General features: G+C 57.4%; 2 protein-coding genes and 2 non-coding genes across 6 annotated transcripts; 1 reads left to right on the top strand and 3 right to left on the bottom strand.

Moving 5' to 3' along the window:
- Positions 1–252: 252 nt before the first annotated feature.
- IDH3B (isocitrate dehydrogenase (NAD(+)) 3 non-catalytic subunit beta) lies at positions 253–15,688 on the top strand. Of its 2 annotated transcripts, none has more exons than XM_032686226.1 (12): positions 253–322; positions 916–996; positions 2,669–2,767; positions 3,435–3,555; positions 4,741–4,801; positions 10,762–10,894; positions 12,288–12,421; positions 13,059–13,161; positions 13,438–13,584; positions 13,667–13,761; positions 13,845–13,905; positions 15,526–15,688. In XM_032686226.1, exons 1-12 carry the CDS (start codon positions 290–292, stop codon positions 15,601–15,603), a joined length of 1,146 nt encoding a protein of 381 aa, XP_032542117.1. In that variant the 5' UTR covers positions 253–289; the 3' UTR covers positions 15,604–15,688. The 2 variants fall into 2 exon arrangements, with proteins under 2 accessions (XP_032542117.1, XP_032542118.1); XM_032686227.1 differs by lacking the exon at positions 15,526–15,688 and adding an exon at positions 14,419–15,154.
- Positions 15,689–15,762: 74 nt separating this feature from the next.
- On the bottom strand, positions 15,763–21,253 carry NOP56 (NOP56 ribonucleoprotein). Of its 2 annotated transcripts, none has more exons than XM_032686219.1 (12): positions 21,235–21,253; positions 20,825–20,914; positions 20,391–20,505; positions 20,162–20,323; positions 19,557–19,755; positions 18,605–18,792; positions 18,377–18,528; positions 17,951–18,051; positions 17,500–17,648; positions 17,069–17,190; positions 16,511–16,651; positions 15,763–16,392 (listed from the first exon to the last, which is right to left on the bottom strand). In XM_032686219.1, the coding sequence occupies exons 3-12, from the start codon at positions 20,464–20,466 to the stop codon at positions 16,156–16,158; spliced, it is 1,527 nt and encodes a 508-aa protein (XP_032542110.1). In that variant the 5' UTR covers positions 20,467–20,505; positions 20,825–20,914; positions 21,235–21,253; the 3' UTR covers positions 15,763–16,155. The 2 variants fall into 2 exon arrangements, with proteins under 2 accessions (XP_032542110.1, XP_032542109.1); XM_032686218.1 differs by lacking the exon at positions 21,235–21,253 and adding an exon at positions 21,131–21,184.
- On the bottom strand, positions 16,721–16,789 carry LOC116786515. Its single transcript, XR_004356982.1, has one exon. It is a non-coding gene; the product is annotated as a small nucleolar RNA SNORD57 (small nucleolar RNA).
- On the bottom strand, positions 17,266–17,339 carry LOC116786507. Its single transcript, XR_004356975.1, has one exon. It is a non-coding gene; the product is annotated as a small nucleolar RNA SNORD56 (small nucleolar RNA).
- Positions 21,254–21,909: the final 656 nt, after the last annotated feature.

Here is a 21,909-nt window from a genome sequence, read left to right as displayed (position 1 = left end):
AAGGATCCCAGGGTGTCCCCAAAGGTCCCGGGGTGTCCCCAAGGATCCCAGGGTGTCCCCAAGGATCCCGGGGTGTCCCCAAAGATCCCGGGGTGTCCCCAAGGATCCCGGGGTGTCCCCAAGGGTCCCAGGGTGTCCCCAAAGGCCCCGGGGTGTCCCCAAGGGTCCCGAGGGGTCCCGTCCCCGCAGTGCCTCCCCTGCCCGCCAGGGGGCGCCGCGGAGCGCTCCCGGCCCCGCCCACTCGGGTCACGTGCCGCGCGGTGCCGCGGTGCATTGTGGGGCCGCAAAGATGGCGGCGCTGGGCGCGAGCCGGGCGGCGGCGGTGAGGGGGGACGGGGGGGACAGCGGGGACGGGGGGTGTGCGGGCACGGCGGGCGGCATCGGGGGGCACAGGGATGGGGGGGTTGGCCGGGGAGAGAGGGGTCGGGCTGTGCGGGTCAGAGGGTCACACCGGCTGTGGGGTCACACCGGGTTTGGGGGGTCGGGCTGGGCTGGGGGTCAGTGTGGGCCGGGGGTGTCTGTCTGGGCCGGAGGGGTCAGTGTGGGCCGGGGGGTGTCACACTGGGCTGGGGTCAAGGTCGAGGCTCCAGGGGTGAAGGGTCCGTCCGGGTCGGAGGGGTCAGTGGGGGGGGGGATGAGGGGTCACTTTGGGGTCAGGGGGTCAGTCTGGGACAGGGTGTAAGGTCAGGGCTGGGGGGTCATTTCGGGGGGGCTGTTCAGGCTGGGGGGATCGGGTTGGGGAGGGTCGGACTACTCGCTTTGGGGGTGACTGGTCCGGGGGTTACTTTGGGCTGGAGGAACATGTGGGGAGTGGGGGGGGTCATCCCAGCCTGGGGGGTCAGCGGGGTGTTTGGGGATGGGGGGCACCCCCCGACGGGGCTGTCTGACCTCTGACCCCTCCGTGGCCCCCCCCAGGGCCTCCTGCGTGCCCAGAGCCTCGGGGGGTGGAGGGGCCTGAGAACCACGGCCGCCCTCCCACAGATGCCCCAGGCCAAGGTGAGGGGGCAGCGGGGTGGGAATGGGGCTGGGAGTGGGGGATGAGGGGGGAAAAGGGGCTCGGGGGGACCTTCTCCTCCCCACAACGCCCTGATAGGAGGGGGGAGCCGGGGGGGTCGGGCTCTGCTCCCAGGGATCAAGGGACAGGACAAGGGGAAATGGCCTCGGGCTGTGCCAGGGGAGGGTCAGGTTGGATATGGGGAAATTGCTCCTGGAATTCCTCCTGTCCAGCCCTGGCACAGCTGCCCAGGGCAGGGGGGAGGCCCCAGCCCTGTGGATGTGGCACTTGGGGACATGGTCGGGGGTGGCTCTGGGGAACTGGGGGGGTCTCTGAGGCTTTTCCCACCCAGAAGATTCCCTGATCCATGTGGGAAGGGCTGAGCCCGGGGTGTCCCCGTGCCCTTGAGCCAGGCCCAGCCCTGCCTGTCCCTCAGCTTTGCCTCCTGGTATTTCCTGGCTGAGCAGGAGCCGAGTGTGTGCTCTGGAAATCTGATCCCAGGATATTAAAGCTCCAAATTCGTGACTCCTCTTTCAGTCCCCCCTTACTCCTTCATTCCCCCTTCCCGTGGCCACGTGGAATCCTGGAGTCCCACTGCCTGTCCCCTCGTGTTCTTGTGGGTAAATCCCTGTCCCTACCTGTGGATCCCTGATGCTGGATCTGGGAGATCCATGTTGGATCCCAGCTCTGAGCAGGGAATTCTGCGCTGAGGAAGGTGGGAGCAGTGGAAGGAGGGTGTCAGGACAGCAGACAGCTCTGGAGGGCACAGGGATGGGTGTGGAACGACCCAGGAATTATCTGTGGGGCTGATTTGGGTCCTGGGCCACAAAACTCGTGTTTGGCAAAAATCCATGAGGTTGTGGGAGCACAGGGGGAGGGTCCCATGGGAAGGGTCAGGAGCACCAGACCTGCTGGCAGCTCATGGAATCCTGCTGGATGCAGGGAGAGGCTATTTCAGGAAGTGCTGCCTGAGGAAAAGGTCTCTGCACTGGCACAGGGTTGGAGTGTCGGGTGTCCCTTGTGCTCAGGTGTCACCCTGGGGTGGCCTCAGGACAGGGCAGAGCAGCACTGGGGGGGTCACACCCCCAATTCTTGGGCAGGTTTGGGCCCTTCACAGGACACTGAGGGGCTGGAGCATGTCCAGGGAAGGAGCTGGGAAAGGGCTGGAGCAGCAGGAGCAGCTGAGGGAGCTGGGGGGGCTCAGCCTGGAGAGAAGGAGGCTCAGGGGGGACCTTCTGGCTCTGCAACCCCCTGACAGGAGGGGGGAGCCGGGGGGGTCGGGCTCTGCTCCCAGGGAACAAGGGACAGGAGGAGAGGGAACGGCCTCAGGCTGTGCCAGGGGAGGGTCAGGTTGGATATTGGGAAAATTCCCCCTGGAAAGGGCTGTCCAGCCCTGGCACAGCTGCCCAGGGCAGGGGGGAGTCCCCATCCCTGGGGGGATTTAACACCCTGTGGATGTGGCACTTGGGGACACGGTCAGGGGTGGCCCTGGCAGTGCTGGGGGGCTCAGGGGCTTTTCCAACCCAGCATTCCATGATGCTGTAAGACCCCCGAGCCCTGTGAGCTCAGTGTCCCTGTGCCCACAGCAGATGTGTGCTGGGGGGGGACATTTTGCCCCTGGTGCAGGTGGGCAGGTCGGGGGTCCCCTGGCCCTGACCCCCCGTGTCCCCACAGTCCCAGAATGCCAAGGCCGAGGGCACATTCCAGGTGACGATGCTCCCGGGGGATGGAGTGGGCCCGGAGCTCATGCACGCGGTCAAGGAGGTGTTCAAGGTAAGGGCCCTGCCCCGGACAGAGCCCTGCCCCACAGCCCCTCCTGCTGCCCCCGGGGCAGGGCTGGCACTGCCCGGTGTCCCTGGGTGTCCTGGGGCCTGTGTCCTCACTGCCGAGCTCGGGGGCACTCGGGAGCTGTCCCTTGTCTGTCACACGAGTCCTGCCACGGGCACAGCCAAGGGGCACCATAGCTGTTACACAGCAGGAAAATTCCTTCCTGGAAAATTCCTCCTGGAAAGGGCTCTCCAGCCCTGGTACAGACTGCCCATGGCATGGAGTGGTCACCAGCCTTGGAGGGATTTAGGTTGGATACTGGAGAAATTCCCCCTGGAAAGGGCTGTCCAGCCCTGGCACAGCTGCCCAGGGCAGGGGGGAGTCCCCATCCCTGGGGGGATTTAATAGCCCTGTGGATGTGACACTTGGGGACATGGTCAGGGGTGGCCTTGGCAGTGCTGGGGACATCTCAGAGGTATTTCCCACCCTAAATATTCCATGATTTTATCAGTGTCACTACTCCACTGGGACTGAAGCGACCCCGAGGTCCAGGGTCAGCTTTCCCTGATCCCAGTTCCCTGAGCGGGGCCTGGCTGGGTCAGGGCTGCCAGACCCCCCTGTCCCGGGCAGTGCCACGTCCCCAGGGGTCCCGGTGACTCCCTCCCTGTGCCAGGCTGCCAGTGTCCCCGTGGTGTTCGACGAGCACCACCTGAGCGAGGTGCAGAACACGGCGTCCGAGGAGAAGCTGGACCGCGTCGTGGACTCCATGAAGGAGAGCAAGGTGGCCCTCATAGGTGAGCTGTGCCCACAGCACGCCTGGCACCCCTCCCGTGGGCTCAGCCCAGCTCCTGCTGGTAACCCAGGGCTCCCAGGGCAGCCCAGGGGCTCGGGGGGCTCCGTGTCCAAGAGCTCGGCCCCCACCCCTGGTTGAGGGGATGCTGGAGCCCCCCGGGCCCCCCCTCACTGCCCCTGGGGCAGGGCATGTCCCTGTGCTCCGTGTGCTCATCCTGCTCCATGTGCTCATCCTGCTCCATGTGTTCATCCTGCTCCGTGTGTTCATCCTGCCCCGTGTGCTCATCCTGCTCCGTGTGCTCATCCTGCTCCGTGTGCTCATCCTGCTCCGTGTGCTCATCCTGCTCCGTGTGCTCATCCTGCTCCGTGTGCTCATCCTGCTCCGTGTGCTCATCCTGCTCCGTGTGCTCATCCTGCTCCGTGTGCTCATCCTGCTCCATGTGCTCATCCTGCTCCGTGTGCTCATCCTGCCCCATATCCTCATCCTGCCCCATATCCTCATCCTGCCCCATGTCCTCATCCTGCCCCATGTCCTCATCCTGCCCCATATCCTCATCCTGCCCCATGTCCTCATCCTGCCCCATATCCTCATCCTGCCCCATGTCCTCATCCTGCCCCATATCCTCATCCTGCCCCATATCCTCATCCTGCCCCATATCCTCATCCTGCCCCGTGTGTTCATCCTGCCCCATGTCCTCATCCTGCCCCATATCCTCATCCTGCCCCATATCCTCATCCTGCCCCGTGTGTTCATCCTGCCCCATGTCCTCATCCTGCCCCATATCCTCATCCTGCCCCATATCCTCATCCTGCCCCATATCCTCATCCTGCCCCGTGTGTTCATCCTGCCCCATGTCCTCATCCTGCCCCATATCCTCATCCTGCCCCATATCCTCATCCTGCCCCATGTCCTCATCCTGCCCCGTGTGTTCATCCTGCCCCATATCCTCATCCTGCCCCATATCCTCATCCTGCCCCATATCCTCATCCTGCCCCATATCCTCATCCTGCCCCGTGTGTTCATCCTGCCCCATATCCTCATCCTGCCCCATATCCTCATCCTGCCCCGTGTGTTCATCCTGCCCCATATCCTCATCCTGCCCCATATCCTCATCCTGCCCCATATCCTCATCCTGCCCCATATCCTCATCCTGCCCCATATCCTCATCCTGCCCCGTGTCCTGCAGGGAAGATCCACACGCCCATGGAGTACAAGGGAGACCTGGCATCCTATGACATGAGGCTCAGGTGAGGGAGGGCCCTGTCACCTGCCCGCTGCTGGGAACGGGTGTTAATTAGTAATTAATGAGCTGCTGGGGAGCAGAAGATCCGAGGGCCTGGCTGTGGCCTGGGAAGCCAAACTCCCGAGGGACCGTGTGTGGCCCTGGATCAGTGTGACCCCACTGCCCAGGGGGTCCTGGAGAAGGGGGTGGCCCCAGTGCTCACAGGGCACAATCACTGGGGAAACCCCACTAATTAATGATTAATGATTATGGGGAAGCAGAAGATCCTGGGGGCCCCTCTGTGGCCTGGAGCTGTCCCTGTGCACTGTGGTCCTGATGCCTTGGGGGTCCTGGATGGGGGGGGTGGTCCCCAGTGCTGATAGGGAGCAATCACTGGGAATGCCCTATTAGTTACTAATTATTAATAATTAGTTACTAGTAACTAGTACTGATAGGGAACAATCACTGGGGATGCCCTATTAGTTACTAATTATTAATTACTAACTACTAGTACTGATAGGGAGCAATCACTGGGAATGCCCTATTAATTACTAATTATTAATTATTAGTTACTAATTACTAGTACTGATAGGGAACAATCACTGGGGATGCCCTATTAGTTACTAATTATTAATTATTAGTTACTAATTACTAGTACTGATAGGGAACAGTCACTGGGGATGCCCTATTAGTTACTAATTATTAATTACTAACTACTAGTACTGATAGGGAGCAATCACTGGGAATGCCCTATTAATTACTAATTATTAATTACTAACTACTAGTACTGATAGGGAGCAATCACTGGGAATGCCCTATTAGTTACTAATTATTAATTATTAGTTATTAATTACTAGTACTGATAGGGAGCAATCACTGGGAATGCCCTATTAATTACTAATTATTAATTACTAATTACTAATTACTAGTACTGATAGGGAGCAATCACTGGGAATGCCCTATTAGTTACTAATTATTAATTATTAGTTATTAATTACTAGTACTGATAGGGAACAATCACTGGGGATGCCCTATTAGTTACTAATTATTAATTATTAGTTACTAATTACTAGTACTGATAGGGAACAATCACTGGGGATGCCCTATTAGTTACTAATTACTAATTACTGAGTTATTGGGGACACTCACTGAGAAAATCCAATTAATTCCTAATTACTGAGTTATTGGGGACAGTCACTGGGAAAGCCCTATTAATTAATAATTAATGAGTTTTTGGGAACAATCATTGGGAAAGCCCTATTAATTAATAATTAATGAGTTTTTGGGGTCAATCATTAGGAAAGCCCTATTAATTAATAATTAGTGAGTTTTTGGGGCAATCATTGGGAAAGCCCTATTAATTAATAATTAAAAAGTTTTTGGGGACAATCATTGGGAAAGCCCTATTAATTACTGAGTTATTGGGGTCAGTCACTGGAAAAACCCTATTAATAATTAATGAGTTATTTGGGCAATCAGTGGGAAAGCCCTCTTAATTCATAATTAATGAGTTTCTGGGGTCAATCAGTAGGAAAGCCCTATTAATTACTAATTAATGAGTTATTCTGGCAATCCATGGGAACGCCCTATTAATTCTTGAGTTATTGAGGACAATGACTAGGAAAGCCCTATTACTATTTAATGAGTTTTTGGGGTCAATCAGTGGGAAAGTCCTGTTAATTCCTAATTAATGAGTTATTGGGGGCAATCATTAGGAAAGCCTTATTAATTCCAAATTACTGAGTTATTGGGGTCAGTCACTGGAAAAACCCTATTAATTCCTAATTACTGAGTTATTGGGGTCAATCATTAGGAAAGCCCTATTAATTAATAATTAATGAGGTTTTGGGGCAATCGGTGGGAAAACCCTATTAATTAATAATTAATGAGTTTTTTTGAACAATCATTGGGAAAGCCCTATTAATTAATAATTAATGAGTTATTGGGGACAATCATTGGGAAAGCCATATTAATTAATAATTAATGAGTTTTTGGGGGCAATCCATGGGAACATCCTTTTAATTCCTAATTACTGAGTTATTGGGGTCAGTCACTGGAAAAACCCTATTAATTATTAATTAATGAGTTATTTGGGCAATCAGTGGGAAAGCCCTATTAATTCGTAATTAATGAATTTCTGGGGTCAATCAGTAGGAAAGCCCTATTAATTACTAATTAATGAGTTATTCTGGCAATCCATGGGAACGCCCTATTAATTCCTAATTACTGAGTTATTGGGGACAATCACTGGGAAAACCTTATAATTAGTAATTACTGAGTTATTGGGGATAGTCACTGGGAAAGCCCTTTAATTCCTAATTACTGGGTTATTGGGGTCAGTCACTGGAAAAACCCTATTACTTAGTAATTAATGAGTTACTGGAGCTTAATCAGTGGGAAAGCCCTATTAATTAGTAATTAATGAGTTATTGTGGCAATCAATGGGAATGCCCTATTAATTCCTAATTACTGAGTTATTTGGGATAATCACTGGATCAATTAATTAATAATTAATTAATAATTAATAAATAATTGTTAATTAGTAATTACTGAGTTATTTGGGATAAACACTGGATCAATTAATTGATAATTAATTACTAATTATTAATTAGTAATTAACGAGTTATTGTGAACAATCCTTGGGAAAACCCTATTAATTCCTGATAATGAGTTATTGGAGTCAATCAGTGGGAAAACCCTCTTAATTAGTAATTAAGGAGTTATTGGGGATAATCAATAGGAAAGCCCTATTACTATTTAATGAGTTATTGGGGACAATCAGTGGGAAAACCCTATAATTAGTAATTACTCAGTTATTGGGGACAATCAGTGGGAAAATCCTATAATTAGTAATTAATGATTTTTTGGGGTCAATCAGTGGGAAAGCCCTATTACTAATTACTGAGTTATTGGGGATAATCACTGGGAAAGCCCTATTAATTATTAATTAATGAGTTATTGGGGATAGTCAGTGGGAAAGCCCTTTAATTCCTAATTACTGAGTTATTGGGGTCAGTCACTGGAAAAACCCTATTACTTAGTAATTAATGAGTTACTGGGGCTTAATCAGTGGGAAAGCCCTATTAATTCCTAATTACTGAGTTCCAGGGGTCAATCAGTGGGAAAGCCCTCTTAATTAGTAATTAATGAGTTATTGGGGATAATCAATAGGAAAGCCCTATTACTATTTAATGAGTTATTGGGACAATCAGTAGGAAAACCCTATAATTAGTAATTACTGAGTTATTGGGGACAATCCTTGGGAAAACCCTATAATTAGTAATTACTGAGTTATTGGGGACAATCAGTGGGAAAGCCCTATTAATTAGTAATTAATGAGTTACTGTGGCAATCCATGGGATTGCCCTATTAATTCCTAATTACTGAGTTATTTGGGATAATCACTGGATCAATTAATTAATAATTAATTAATAATTAATAAATAATTGTTAATTAGTAATTACTGAGTTATTGGGGACACTCGCTGGGAAAGCCCTATTAATTCCTAATTGCTGAGTTATTTGGGATAATCACTGGATCAATTAATTGATAATTAATTACTAATTAGTAATTAACGAGTTATTGTGGACAATCCCTGGGAAAACATATTAATTCCTAATAAGGAGTTATTGGGGTCAATCAGTGGGAAAGCCCTATTAATTCCTAATTACTGAGCTACTGGGGACAGTCAGTGGGAAACTCCTATTAATTCCTAATTAGTGAGCTGTTGAGGTGAGTCACTGGAAAAACCCTATTAATTCCTAATTATTCAGTTATTGGGGACAATCACTGGGAAAGCTCAATTAATAATTTATGAGCTACTGGGGATAGTTAGTGGGAAAGCCCTCTTAATTAGTATTAATGAGTTATTGGGGATGATCACTGGGAGAGCCCTATTAATTAGTAATTACTGAGTTATTGGGGACAATCATTGGGAAAACCCTATTAGTTAGTAATTAATGAGTTATTGGGGTCAATCAGTGGGAAAGCCCTATTAATTCCTAATTACTGAGTTATTGGGGATAATCACTGGATCAATTACTTAATAATTACTAATTGTTAATTAGTAATTAATGAGTTATTGGGGACAATCAGTGGGAAAGCCCTATTAATTCCTAATTACTGAGTTATTAGGGATAATCACTGGAACAATTAATTAATAATTAATTAATAATTAATTACTAATTGTTAATTAGTAATTAATGAGTTATTGGGGACATTCACTGGGAAAGCCCTATCAATTACTGATTACTGAGTTATTGGGGATAATCACTGGGAAAGCCCTATTAATTATTAATTACTGAGATATTGGGGACAGTCACTGGGAAAGCTCAATTAATTCCTAATTACTGAGATATTGAGGACAGTTGCTGGGAGAACCCTATTAATTAGTAATTACTGAGATATTGGGGTCAGTCACTGGAAAAACCCTATTACTTAATAATTAATGAGTTACTGGGGCTTAATCAGTGGGAAAGCCCTATTAATTCCTAATTACTGAGTTATTAGGGATAATCACTGGATCAATTAATTAATAATTAATTAATAATTAATAATTGTTAATTAGTAATTAATGAGTTATTGGGGACAATCAGTGGGAAAGCCCTATTAATTCCTGATTACTGAGTTATTGGGGATAATCACTGGGAGAGCCCTATTAATTCCTAATTACTGAGTTATTGGGGTCAGTCACTGGAAAAACCCTATTACTTAGTAATTAATGAGTTACTGGGGCTTAATCAGTGGGAAAACCCTATTAATTCCTAATTACTGAGTTCCTGGGGACAGTCACTGGGAAAGCCCTATTAATTAGTAATTACTGAGTTATTGGGGTCAGTCACTGGGAAAGCTCAGTTAATTCCTAATTAGTGAGTTATTGGGGATAATCACTGGATCAATTGATTAATAATTAATTACTAATTGTTAATTAGTAATTAATGAGTTATTGGGGACATTCACTGGGAAAGCCCTATTAATTCCTGATTACTGAGTTATTGGGGATAATCACTGGGAAAGCCCTATTAATTATTAATTACTGAGTTATTTGGGACAGTCACTGGGAAAGCTCAATTAATTCCTAATTACTGAGTTATTGGGGTCAGTCACTGGAAAAACCCTATTACTTAGTAATTACTGAGTTATTGGGGCATTGACTGGGAAAGCTCTATTAATTCCTAATTACTGAGTTATTGGGGATAATCACTGGAACAATTAATTAATAATTAATTACTAATTGTTAATTAGTAATTAATGAGTTACTGGGGCTTAATCAGTGGGAAAACCCTATTAATTCCTAATTACTGAGTTCCTGGGGACAGTCACTGGGAAAGCCCTATTAATTAGTAATTACTGAGTTATTGGGGATAATCACTGGATCAATTACTTAATAATTAATTACTAATTGTTAATTAGTAATTACTGAGTTATTGGGGACATTCACTGGGAAAGCCCTATTAATTATTACTTACTGAGTTATTGGGATCAGTCACTGGGAAAGCTCAGTTAATTCCTAATTAGTGAGTTATTGGGGATAATCACTGGATCAATTACTTAATAATTAATTACTAATTGTTAATTAGTAATTAATGAGTTATTGGGGGCATTCACTGGGAAAGCCCTATTAATTCCTGATTACTGACTTATTGGGGATAATCACTGGGAGAGCCCTATTAATTATTACTTACTGAGTTATTGGGGTCAGTCACTGGGAAAGCTCTATTAATTATTAATTAATGAGTTATTGGGGATAATCACTGGATCAATTACTTAATAATTAATTACTAATTGTTAATTAGTAATTACTGAGTTATTGGGGCATTGACTGGGAAAGCCCTATTAATTGATAATTACTGAGTTTTTGGGTGCAATTACTGGGCCACCCCTGTTAATTACTGGTTACCGAGTGTGCCCCTGCCCGCTGTGCCCCGCTGCCCGGGCCCCAGGGGTGTGCCCGTGTGCCCAGCCCAGCGCTGCCCTCCCTGCCAGGCGGAAGCTGGACCTGTTTGCCAACGTGGTGCACGTGAAGAGCCTGCCCGGGTACCAGACCCGGCACAACAACCTGGACCTGGTGATCATCCGCGAGCAGACCGAGGGCGAGTACAGCTCCCTGGAGCACGAGGTGGGCACCGCCCGGGCCTGGCACGGCTGGGAAGGGGCAGCCCCGAGAGGGGCAGGCTCCAGGGACACCTTGGAGCCACTTCCAGGGCTAAAGGGGCTCCAGGAGAGCTGGAGAGGGACTGGGGACAAGGGAGGGAGGGACAGCACACGGGGAATGGCTTCCCGGGGTCAGATGGGATATGGGGAAGGAATTCCTCCCTGGGAGGGTGGGCAGGCCCTGGAATGAATTTCCCAGAGAAGCTGTGGCTGCCCCTGGATCCCTGGGAGTGTCCAAGGCCTGGGATAGTGGAAGGTGTCCCTGGGTGAGCCTGGATGAGCTCTTAGTTCTCTCCAACCCAAACCGTTCCACGATTCCCTGATTCCGTGCTGAGCACAGTGTGGAAGCGCCTGGAGCAGCAGTGATGGAATTACAGGAGTTTTTAGGGATATGAACACACCCAGCCCCAGTGAGGATGGTGCTGCAGGAGGGATAGCGCCAGGAAAAAGGGACAAGGGGACATGGATGTTGTCCTGGGTTGACCCCAGCCCTCAGTACCCCCCTCTCCCTTCCCAGATGGAGGAGAGCAGGAAAAAAAGGTGGACATGGATTGGGATAAGAAAAATTTAATGATTGAAACAAAATAATAAGAGCAGCAGTACTGATGCTAACTACTGGTACTAAAATATAAATATTGTTAATACAATTATAACATACATACAAGAATAATACAGATAATAATACATTATACATAATAAATTACATAAATGCAATATAATAAATATAATGATGAGGAGAGGGAGATGAACAGACCCCAGGTGGAACAAGTGATGCCCAGTCACTCTCCCACCACCCACTGACCAGTGCCCAGCAGTAACTGCTCCCCCCCAGTTTCTGTCCTGACCAGGACATTCTGTGAGCTGGGACCCCCCTTTGGCCAGTCCTGCCCCAAATTCTCGTGCCCTGGCAGAGGGGGGGGCACTGAAATGTCCTTAATTTGGGGTGAGCAGCCCCCACAACATCTGCCTGTTGTCATCATCATCCTCACCCTAAATCCCAGCCACTGGGGACAGAACTCTGTCCAGCCCGAGCCAGGGGGGTGCTGGGGACCTGCTGGGGGGGCTGTGCTGTGTGTGACCCCCCTGTGCCCCAAGAGTGACCCACTGAGGGGGCTGGGGGGGCTGTGCTGTGTGTGACCCCCTGTGTGCCCCAAGAGTGACCCACTGAGGGGGCTGGGGGGGCTGTGCTGTGTGTGCCCCCCTGTGTGCCCCCCCTGTGCCCCCAGAGTGACCCACTGAGGGGGCTGTGCTGTGTGTGACCCCCTGTGTGCCCCCCTGTGGCCCCAGAGTGACCCACTGAGGGGGCTGGGGGGGCTGTGCTGTGTGTGACCCCCCGTGTGCCCCCTGTGTGCCCCCAGAGTGTGAAGGGGGTGATCGAGTGCCTGAAGATCATCACCCGCGCCAAGTCCCAGCGCATCGCCAAGTTTGCCTTTGACTACGCCACCAAGAAGGGCCGGGCCAAGGTCACAGCCGTGCACAAGGCCAACATCATGTGAGTGCCCTGGGGACACCACTGTCCCCTGGGGGCTGGGGACACCCCTGGGATCCCGTCTGCAGTGTGTGGTGTCAGCGGTGTCACAGGGCCTGCAGTGAGCGGGACACGGGGCTGAGGGGCAGCAGCTGCAGAACAAAGCTGTGCTCTCCCACCTCTGCACAGCCCCAGCTCTGACAGGGAGGTCACGGATGCTCCCATGACTTGGGGTGCCCTGTGTGAGCAGTCAGTTCCTTTCCCACAGTTTGCCAGTGTGGGAATCTGATGGGAGTGCATTAACTGACCAAACCTGGAATTAGCACCGTCCTGGTGTAAATTCTGCCATCTGTGCTTACCTCAAGTTCCTGCCGTGCTGGTTTATCTCCTGGGAGGTTCCTTTTTGTGGCCTTGACGGTGCTTGAGACAGGAAATTGTGCTCTCCAAGTCCTTCCAGGTGTGTTTACCTGGCACAAACCACATTCCTCTCAGAGGTGGCAGAAAGGGAGAGAGGGGCTGAGGGGGGAGGAACAAAGCAGCACCAGAAACCCCAGCTCTTATCACAGACCCCAGTTCCAGTTGGGCAGTTCCTGTTGGACCCCTGGTGCCATAAGGATTCCCCTGTTTCCCACCAACCCTTCCCGGTGTTTGCCCTCTGCAGGAAGCTGGGGGACGGGCTGTTCCTGCAGTGCTGTAAGGAGGTGGCAGAGCTGTACCCCAAGATCAAATTCGACACCATGATCATCGACAACTGCTGCATGCAGGTGAGCCCCCCAAACCTGAGCCCTCCTGCACCACCCACCGCTGCTCCCCCAGGAGATGGAACCCCAAAAGCTGCACCTGGACCCTTGCCCTGTCCCTCCATCCCTTGTCCAAATCCCTCTCCAGCTCTCCTGGAGCTCCGTTAGGCTCTGGAGGAGACCTTGGAGCTCACCCAGCCCCCCCAGCCCTCCCTGTGTTCTGCCCCCCTCCCGTGTCCCAGGGGTGGGTTGAGCTGCCCCCAGGTATGTAGGGCCTCACGTGCCCCCCGTGCCCCCCAGCTGGTGCAGAACCCGTACCAGTTTGACGTGCTGGTGATGCCCAACCTGTACGGGAACATCGTGGACAACCTGGCGGCGGGGCTGGTGGGCGGCGCGGGCGTCGTGCCCGGGGAGAGCTACAGCGCCGAGTACGCCGTGTTCGAGCTGGTGAGCTGGGCTGGGGGGGCTGGGGGGCACGGGGGACACGGAGGGGGGCACGGGGCCCCTCACTGTGGTCTCTGTCCCGCAGGGTGCCCGGCACCCCTTTGCCCAGGCCGTGGGCAGGAACATCGCCAACCCCACGGCCATGCTGCTGTCGGCCTCCAACATGCTGCGGCACCTCAAGTACGTGCTGGGCTGGGCCTGGGGGCTGCTGGGGGGCTACTGGGGGCTGCTGGGGGCTGACCCACTGCCCTCCCCCTCCCCAGCCTGGAACACCACTCCAACGTGATCTCGGACGCGGTGAAGAAGGTGATCAAAGGCGGCAAAGTGAGTGTGGGGCGGTGGGTCGGGCGGGGCTCTGTCACCCTCCGGTGTCACTGTGCCGTGTCTGCTCTGTGTCCTGGGCGGGGCTCTGGCTCCTCTCCTCTCTTCAGCTGCAATTCCAGCTCCTCTCCCAGCTGGAATTCCAGCGCCTCTTCTCTTCTAGCTGGAATCCTGGCTCCTTTCCTCTTTCCAGCTGGAATTCTGGCTCCTCTCTCCAGCTGGAATCCTGGCTCCTTTCCTCTTTCCAGCTGGAATCCTGGCTGCTCTCCTCTTCTCTCTCCTGCACTTGTCCCCGGGGTCATGTGCTGGCAAGGGAGGGACCTCTGGCAGGGCTGGGGGACCGTCCATGGCCTTTTCCCCACCCCAAGTCCCAGCAGGGCGCTCAAGGGACCCTCCATGGCTCCATCCCCAGGGCACTGGAGGGGCTCCTCTCTCTCCTCTCCTCTCCCTCTGGGAGCCGTTTCCCTCGTTCACAGCAGTTTCCCCGTTTCTCCCCTCCCTGTGTTGGATTTGCAGGTCCGGACTCGGGACTTGGGCGGTTACTCCACCACCTCCGACTTCGTCAAGTCCGTCATTGACAACCTGCACCCCCACTACGGGGCTTAGGACCCCCGGCAGCCCCCACAGCACCTCGGCCCCCAAACCCCTCCCCAGCCCCCCCTGCCCCGGCCCAGTTGCCCCAGTCCCCCCGGGGAGAAGGGGGGCTCCCCCTGCCCAGCCCAGTAACCCCGTCCCCCCACTCCCAGTTCCCCCAGTAGGGATGGCTCCATGAGAGGCCGGGGCGGATGTCGGGGTCCATTGGGGTGATGGGGGGGACAGGGCAGTGCCCCAAACGCACAGGCAGCTTCCAGGGACATTGGGACCACCAGTACTGTGGGACCACCATTCCATGGCCCCTCGTGACTATGGGACCACCATTCCCATGGGACCCCCGTCACTGTGGGACCACCATTCCCATGAAGCTTTAAGCAATAAACGGGACCACAGGGCTCCCCCACCCTCCTTCCCCCCCCCCCCCCCCCCCCGTCTGCTGCTGGCACAGGGACAGGGGGCCCTGTGGCTCCTGGGACCAGCAGTGGTGCCACCCTGGGGGTCCTGGTGGCTCCTGGGACCAGCCCCAGTGTGAGCCCAGGGGTCCCTGTGGCTCCTGGGTTGCTGTGGGGTGGGTGCTGGGCTGTGTCATCGTGCTGTGCTCTGTAACTCTTGCTTGCTAATAAAGGGTCCAACGCTTCCCTCCGGCCGGGGGGTCACAGCCTGGGGGGTGCTGGGCTGGGGGAGAGGGGGGGCTCAGCCCCAGCCCCCCACCATCCCCTCCTGGGGAGCAGCTCTGCAAGGGGGGGGGGGGGGGGCAGTGCTGGAACCAGAGACTGCAGTGCCTGTGGGCACCCAGAGTTTGGGGTGTCTGATGCCCCCCACCATGTGTGGGGCGTGGGGGGGGGCTTCAGCCTCGCCCTGTGTCCCCACGGCTCCCCCTCCAGCCTCCGGGGTGCAGGGACAGTCTGGGGGCTGCCGAGGGCCCCTGTCCCACCAGGGCCCCTGTCCCAGGGCAGCACTGCCCAGGCTGGGGCTGGGGGTCCCTTTGCCGGGGTCCCTCCCCCTCCCTAACCCTCCCTCTCCTTGCAGGTGCGCACGGCGGACATGGGGGGCTACTCCACCTCCCTGGATTTCACCCAGGCCGTGATAGCTGCCCTGGAGGGGTAGTGCCCGGGGTGGTGCCCCTCCCGGCTCCTGCCCTGCCCACCTGGTAAATCACTCCTTCCCTCCAATAAAGTGGCCTCAGGCGTGACCACGGTGCCATCGTGTCCCTGTGCCAGAGGGGAGAGCGAGGGCACCCCCTGGCACACACCAGGACAGGAGGGATACACAACAACCTCAGCCCTTTATTGGGGCCTGGTCAGCCCCAGCGGGTCCTGCCCCCTGCATGGCACGGGGGGGGACAGGGCCACACACGGCCCAAGCCCCCCAGGGCAGGGGACACGGCCCAGGGACACCCCACATGCACCCAAACCCCCCAGGGAAGGGACACGGGGGGCTGGGGCAACACTGTGTAAGGCACAGCCCAGGGGCTGCTGGTGCCCAAAGGACTCACCCAGGCCCTGAGGGGCCACAACACGTTCAGTGTGGCTACTGTGCCACAGGACACGCCCAGGACACTGCAAGGACACAGCAAGGGGTCACCCCGAGCTCCTCCTGTCCCTCAGTCTCTCAGTCCGTCTGTCCGTGTGCTGGAGCTCCTGCTCCAGCCCTTGCTCCCTAATCCTCCTCCAAGTCCTGGGCCACTGCCTTCTTCTTCTTCTTCTTTTTCTTCTTCTTCTCCTCCTCCTCCTCCTGCTCGGGCTCCACCGTGAGTTTCCTTTTCTTCTTGGGCAGGGGCTGCTCCTCCTCCTCCTCCTCCTCCAGCCCGTTCTCCTCGGGCTCAGCCTCTGGCTCTGACTCCTCTGCCTGCTGCTTCTTCTTTTTCTTCTTCTTCTTGGCCCCCACATCGTTCTCCTGAGGGGAGACCCAGGCTCAGGGGGAGCTCTGCCCCCCATCCTGCCTCCCCCACCCTGTGGGGTCGAGGCAACCCCACAGCTCCCCGTGAGGGTCCCATCCCCAGCCCCCTCCTCACCTCAGTCTCCATCACCGAGTTCTCCTCCTTTGCCTCCTCGGCTGCCGCTGCCAGGGCCTCCAGCCGCCGCTTCTCCCGCTTCTTCCTCTTCTTCTCCTTCTTCTCCTGCCTCCTCTTCACCTCAGCCACCACCTCGTTGGCCTGGGGGACACACGGGGGGCATCAGCGTGGGGAGGGTCCCAGGGCCCACCTCCACCCCCGGCACTGGTCGGATCAGACTCATTAAATCAGTCTTTTGCCTCCACAGCGGGTCAGGTTGGCACAGTGACATCACCTCCGACACGGGCCCTCACCATCATCTTCACACCTCACCACTATCACCGCCTCCTCCACCCCCCAGCACTTCCTCTCCACCTCCCCCTCCATCACCCCAGCACTTCTCCACATCCCTGTCCATCCCCCCCTGCAGCCCCTCACCCCCTCCACCCCTCCCTGCAGTCTCACCTCCACCTTCTTCCTCCCCCAGTACCTCACCCCCACCGTCTCTTTCATCATTCCTACCACTCTTCTTCATCCCCAGCACCTCCACCCCCCCATGGCCCCCCAACTCCTGCTCACCTCCACCACGGCCTCCTTCATCACCTCCAGGTTCTTCCGGGGGGGCTCCCCGGTCTCGTAGAAGGCCAAACGCTCCTCCACCTGCTCCCGCAGCTTGTCCCCGAACACGCTGGTGGGGACCTCTGTGGGAGGGGAGGGGACAGGGTCAGCCCCCTCCTGTACCCCAAACCCCCCCAGGCCCCCTGCACCCCCCAGCTCTGCTCAGCCCAACAGAGTCACCATTCACACGGGTGTGAGATGCTGCTGACGAAAAATGGTCCCATCACGGCAGAGCGGCCCCGAACCCGACCCCGGCTGTGCCCCTGAGAAGCAGTCGAGGCACGAGGTGACTGTCCCCCGTGCCCCCCGACCCACCCGAGAAGCAGTCGATGCGGGAGGCGATGGTGCCCTTGTTGGCAGGTCTGTCCCACCCCCCGTGCCCCCCAACCCACCCGAGAAGCAGTCGATGCGGGAGGCGATGGTGCACTTGTTGGCCAGGTACCGCGAGATGCGCCCCTTGTTCTTGGCGGCCGCTCTCCCGATGAAGGTGGAGTGGAAGATGAGCCCGTACTTGGGGGTGTTCCCGCGTGTCTTCAGAGCCCTGCGAGGGGCCGGGGGCGTCAGGGACCCCCAGACGGAGCCCCCACTCACCCCCTCTGCCAGCAGCACCCGCTGTGCCCGTGGGACAGACCCTTCTGTCGGCCCCCAATGGGTGGGACAGCCCCCGGGACAGCCCCCTCCCCTCCCCTGGTCCCCCCCAGCCCCGCTGACCTCGGGGAGCCCTGGGCTGGCCCCGCAGCCGCGGTGGTCGCTCAGACTGGGCCCGGCTGCTCACCCCCGCCAGCCCCGGCGCGTCACAGCCGCGGCCCCGGCCCCGCCATCACCGCGACCACCCGGCGGTACCTGAACAGGGCCTTCTCGGCCCCCAGGATCTGCACCGTCGACGCCGGGTACTTGGCCAGGTTCGTCAGGCTGCCGGCGTGAGAGATGAGCCGGGCACCCACCTGGGGGGCACCACAGGGGGTTACGGCTGCCACAGCCCCACAGGGCACACACAGACACACAGAGCCCACCACAGGACACAGAGACAATCCAGGGACACACACAGACCACCCAGGGCACACACACAGCTCCCCACAGAGCCCCCCTCCTCCCCTCCAGGCCACCCAGAGTCCCCCCCAGGTCACGCAGCCCACCCCAGGGCACACAGAGCCCTCCCAGGCCAGGGATCAGCAGTGAGGTGTCAGCAGCTCTGCTCAGTGGATTGACAGATTCACTCTGACATCATCTCCGTGGCCGAGGGGTCCCGGGGGTCCCAGGGACACTCACCACCTCCCCGATGAGGGCGGACAGGCTGGGGGCCACCTGGCTCATCTTGGAGCGCAGGTACTCCTGCAGCCCCCGGCGGTACTCGGACAGCGAGATCACGCGGCGCGAGAAGCTCTCGATGTTGATGAGGTCCAGGGGGGAGATGTCCATCCCTGGGGGGACACAGGGCGAGTGGCAGCACTGAACCCACAGCCGTGACCACCCCGTGCCCCCCAGAGCCCCTCTCACCCATGGAGGAGCGCGAGGCCTCCAGGATGGCCTGGGCCTTGGCGCTGTCCATGACGATCTCCTCCAGCCCCTCCAGGCTCTCCTCGCTCAGCTCCCGCCGGTTCCCGATGAATTTGGCCACCCGGCAGTACATGGAGTTCTCGGGGACGATCTTGATCAGCTCGGGGAAGTGGTACCCATACCACTCCCTGCGGGACAGGGACAGGCTCAGCACTCACACCCGGACCCACGGCCCCCCAAGGCCCTGTGTCCCTCCAGGTCACTCCATGTCCCTGTGTCCCCCCATGGTCCCCCTATGTCCCTGTGTCCCCCCGTGCCCCCCCCATGTCCCTGTGTCCCCCCATGCCCCCCCATGTCCCTGTGTCCCCCCAGGTCCCCGCCATGGCCCTGTGTCTCCCCATGCCCCCCCATGTCCCTGTGTCCCCCCAGGTCCCCGCCATGGCCCTGTGTCCCCCCATGCCCCCTCCATGCCCCTGTGTCCCCCCATGGTCCCCCTATGTCCCTGTGTCCCCCCATGCCCCCTCCATGTCCCTGTGTCCCCCCATGGTCCCCCTATGTCCCTGTGTCCCCCCGTGCCCCCTCCATGTCCCTGTGTCCCCCCATGGTCCCCCTATGTCCCTGTGTCCCCCCGTGCCCCCCCCATGTCCCTGTGTCCCCCCATGCCCCCCCCATGTCCCTGTGTCCCCCCATGCCCCCCCTATGTCCCTGTGTCCCCCCATGCCCCCCCCATGTCCCTGTGTCCCCCCATGCCCCCCCCATGTCCCTGTGTCCCCCCATGCCCCCCCCATGTCCCTGTGTCCCCCTGGGTCCCCGCCATGGCCCGTGGCCCGGCCGGTGGCCCCAGGGGCTGTGCTGTTGCTCCCCGGTCTGTACAGGCGGCCGGAGCAGCAGCTGCCTGCGGTAAGCGAGGGGAGACGGGACCCCCAGACCCCCCAAACCCCTCCCCGCTCACCGGACGCGCATGGAGAAGGTGTTGATGTCCTTGTCCAGCTGGTCCAGCAGGCTGATGGACTGGATGATCATGTTGTCCACACGGTGCACGTTGAACTTCACCTTGGCCCGGGAGTAGCTGTGGCCGAGCCCCAGCTGGGCCTTGGCCGCCGACTGCGCCGTGAGGCCCCGCACCAGCACTGGGAAGTGCAGCCGGATCCCTGCGGGACACCGGGGGGACAGGGGGGTCAGGGGTCACCAGGGGGGTCAGGGGTCACCAGTCACCAGGGGGACAGGAGTCACACAATGTGGGAACTGAGCTATCACCGTGTAGGACCCAGACATCACCACGCAGGGAAAAGGGGTCACCGTGGGGGGACAGGGATGACACCGTGCAGGGGAGAGGGGAGTCACAGGTGTCACCACGTGGGGGACAGAGGGTTCATCACATGGGGACAGGGAGGGAGCAGAGATGCCACCACACAGCAACTGAGGTGCCACCACACGGCGACAGAGGTGTCACTGTGTGCAGCTCAGGGCCAGGCCCAGGGACAGCCCCCAGCACACCCCCGATGGCCCCCCCAGCCCCATGGCAGCCCCCCCGGGGTGTCCCCCGTCCCCACTCACCCCGCATGAGCTCAGCCACGACGCCCCCGGTCTGGCACTGCACCCCCAGCTCCTCCTGCACGGCTGCCCCCATCTTGGCGTCGCCCACCCCCAGCACCACCTTCTTCCTCTTGGGGGGCAGCGCCGTGTCCAGCAGCAGCCGCAGGTCCTCGTGCAGGACCCCTGCCGGACATCGGGAGGTCAGGGGGGGCCGCGGGAGGGTCCCTGTGCCCCCCAGACCCCAACTCACCCTCGGACACGGCGTTCATGTTCTCCAGGGCGCTCTGCGCCGACCGGAACGGCGAGAACGCCACGAGCTTCACCATGTTGTGGAACTTGCCGATCGTGAGGACACTGTCCTCCACCTGGGCAGGGGGACACGGCAGGGCCCGGGGGGCCGGGCACCGGGTCATTTGGGAGGCGGGAACGCCCCGGGTGCGACCCCCGGGCACACGGACCGCTCCCCCCGCACGGGGTCGGCTCCTCCCCGCGGGTTCCCCCAGTCCCGATCCACTCCCTCCCGTTCCCGGACCCCCCGCTGCCCGTTCCCGTTATATACCGCTCCCGTTATACACTGCTCCCATTCCTCTCCGCCCCCCTTCTCGCTCCTGTTCCCGTTCTCATTCCCGTTCCCCGCTTCCCGCCCTGTTCCCGTTCCCCGCGCTCCCCGCTCCCGCCCCGTACCTGCGGCAGCTGCAGCCCGATCTCCTCCACCTCCCGCACGGCGAACAGCGCGTACCCGGCCGCATGTTCGAACAGCACGTGCAGCAGCACCTGCGGCGGCACCAGAGGCCGCGCTCACCGGGGGCCGCGCTCACCGGCGGCTCCGCCGGGGCCGCGCCGAGCCCCCCCCCCCGCCCTGCGCCCGCCGCTCCCCCCGGCCCGGCCCCGCTCCCCGCCATCCCGGTGCGGCCCCGCGGCCCCCCGTCCCCGCCCGTCCCCGCCCGTCCCCGATGCCGCTGGATGCGGTGCGGCCCCCCCGGCTCTCACCATCCTCCTCCTCCTGCCGCCGCCGCCAGGAAATGCCGCCCCGACACAGACCGGAACCCCGCCCTCTTCCACAGCCACCAATCAGCGCCCGCGCCCTGACCCACCGCCAATCACCGCAGGGGTGTCTCCTGATGGATCCGCCCCGCAGCCAATCAGATTGACGACGGGGAGGTCCCGCCTCCCTTTGCCGCTCCTGCCAATCAGACTCGGGGACAGGCGTTTCGTCCCGCCCTTTCCTGCGCGTGGGCCAATGGGAGCCGCCGCCCGCGCCGGCCCCGCCCCTTCCCGCGCGGTTTCATGCGCGCGCGGCCGCACGTGGCGGGACCGCGACCCCCAAATGGGACCCCCAGTGTGTCCCCAGTGTCACCCCTGGGACCCTAAATGGGACCCTAGATGAGACCCCAAATGTGTCCCCAGTGCCACCCCTGGGAGCCTGAATGGGACCCCAGATGAGACCCCAAGTGTGTCCCCAGTGCCACCCCTGGGAGCCTGAATGGGACCCCAGATGAGACCCCAAGTGTGTCCCCAGTGCCCCCTCTCGGGACCCCAACTGTCCCCGCTCCCATCCCGGGACGGCCAGAGCTGCCCTGGTCCCACTCCGGGTCTCCCCGTGCCCCCCAGTGCCCTCCCAGTCCCCTTCCGTGGTCCCCAGTGCCCCCCTCGGACCCCTCCGTGTTCCCCCAGTATTGCCCTGTGCCCCCCAGTGCCCTGCTGGGAGCCCCCACTGTCCCCCGCTCCCATCCCGGGCCCCCAGTGCCCTTCTCGGACCCCTCCTGGGA

This window comes from Chiroxiphia lanceolata, chromosome 4 (genome assembly GCF_009829145.1).
Source record: "Chiroxiphia lanceolata isolate bChiLan1 chromosome 4, bChiLan1.pri, whole genome shotgun sequence".
NCBI lineage: Eukaryota > Metazoa > Chordata > Aves > Passeriformes > Pipridae > Chiroxiphia > Chiroxiphia lanceolata.
Note: the sequence above shows the minus strand (reverse complement) of the source record. Positions and strands in the feature narration are given on the sequence as shown.

What these genes read in the sequence shown, in the direction of transcription:
- NOP56 (XM_032686218.1), bottom strand. An exon ending in CCGCATCGACTGCTTCTCGG is followed by an intron (nt 17,191 to 17,499) that starts GTGGGTTGGGGG and finishes CCCCTCCCACAG; the next exon opens with AGGTCCCCACCAGCGTGTTC. An exon ending in TGAAGGAGGCCGTGGTGGAG is followed by an intron (nt 16,652 to 17,068) that starts GTGAGCAGGAGT and finishes TGTGTCCCCCAG; the next exon opens with GCCAACGAGGTGGTGGCTGA.
- IDH3B (XM_032686227.1), top strand. Translation starts at nt 290, where the DNA reads ATGGCGGCGCTGGGCGCGAGCCGGGCGGCGGCG. An exon ending in TCCTATGACATGAGGCTCAG is followed by an intron (nt 4,802 to 10,761) that starts GTGAGGGAGGGC and finishes CCTCCCTGCCAG; the next exon opens with GCGGAAGCTGGACCTGTTTG. An exon ending in TCGACAACTGCTGCATGCAG is followed by an intron (nt 13,162 to 13,437) that starts GTGAGCCCCCCA and finishes CGTGCCCCCCAG; the next exon opens with CTGGTGCAGAACCCGTACCA.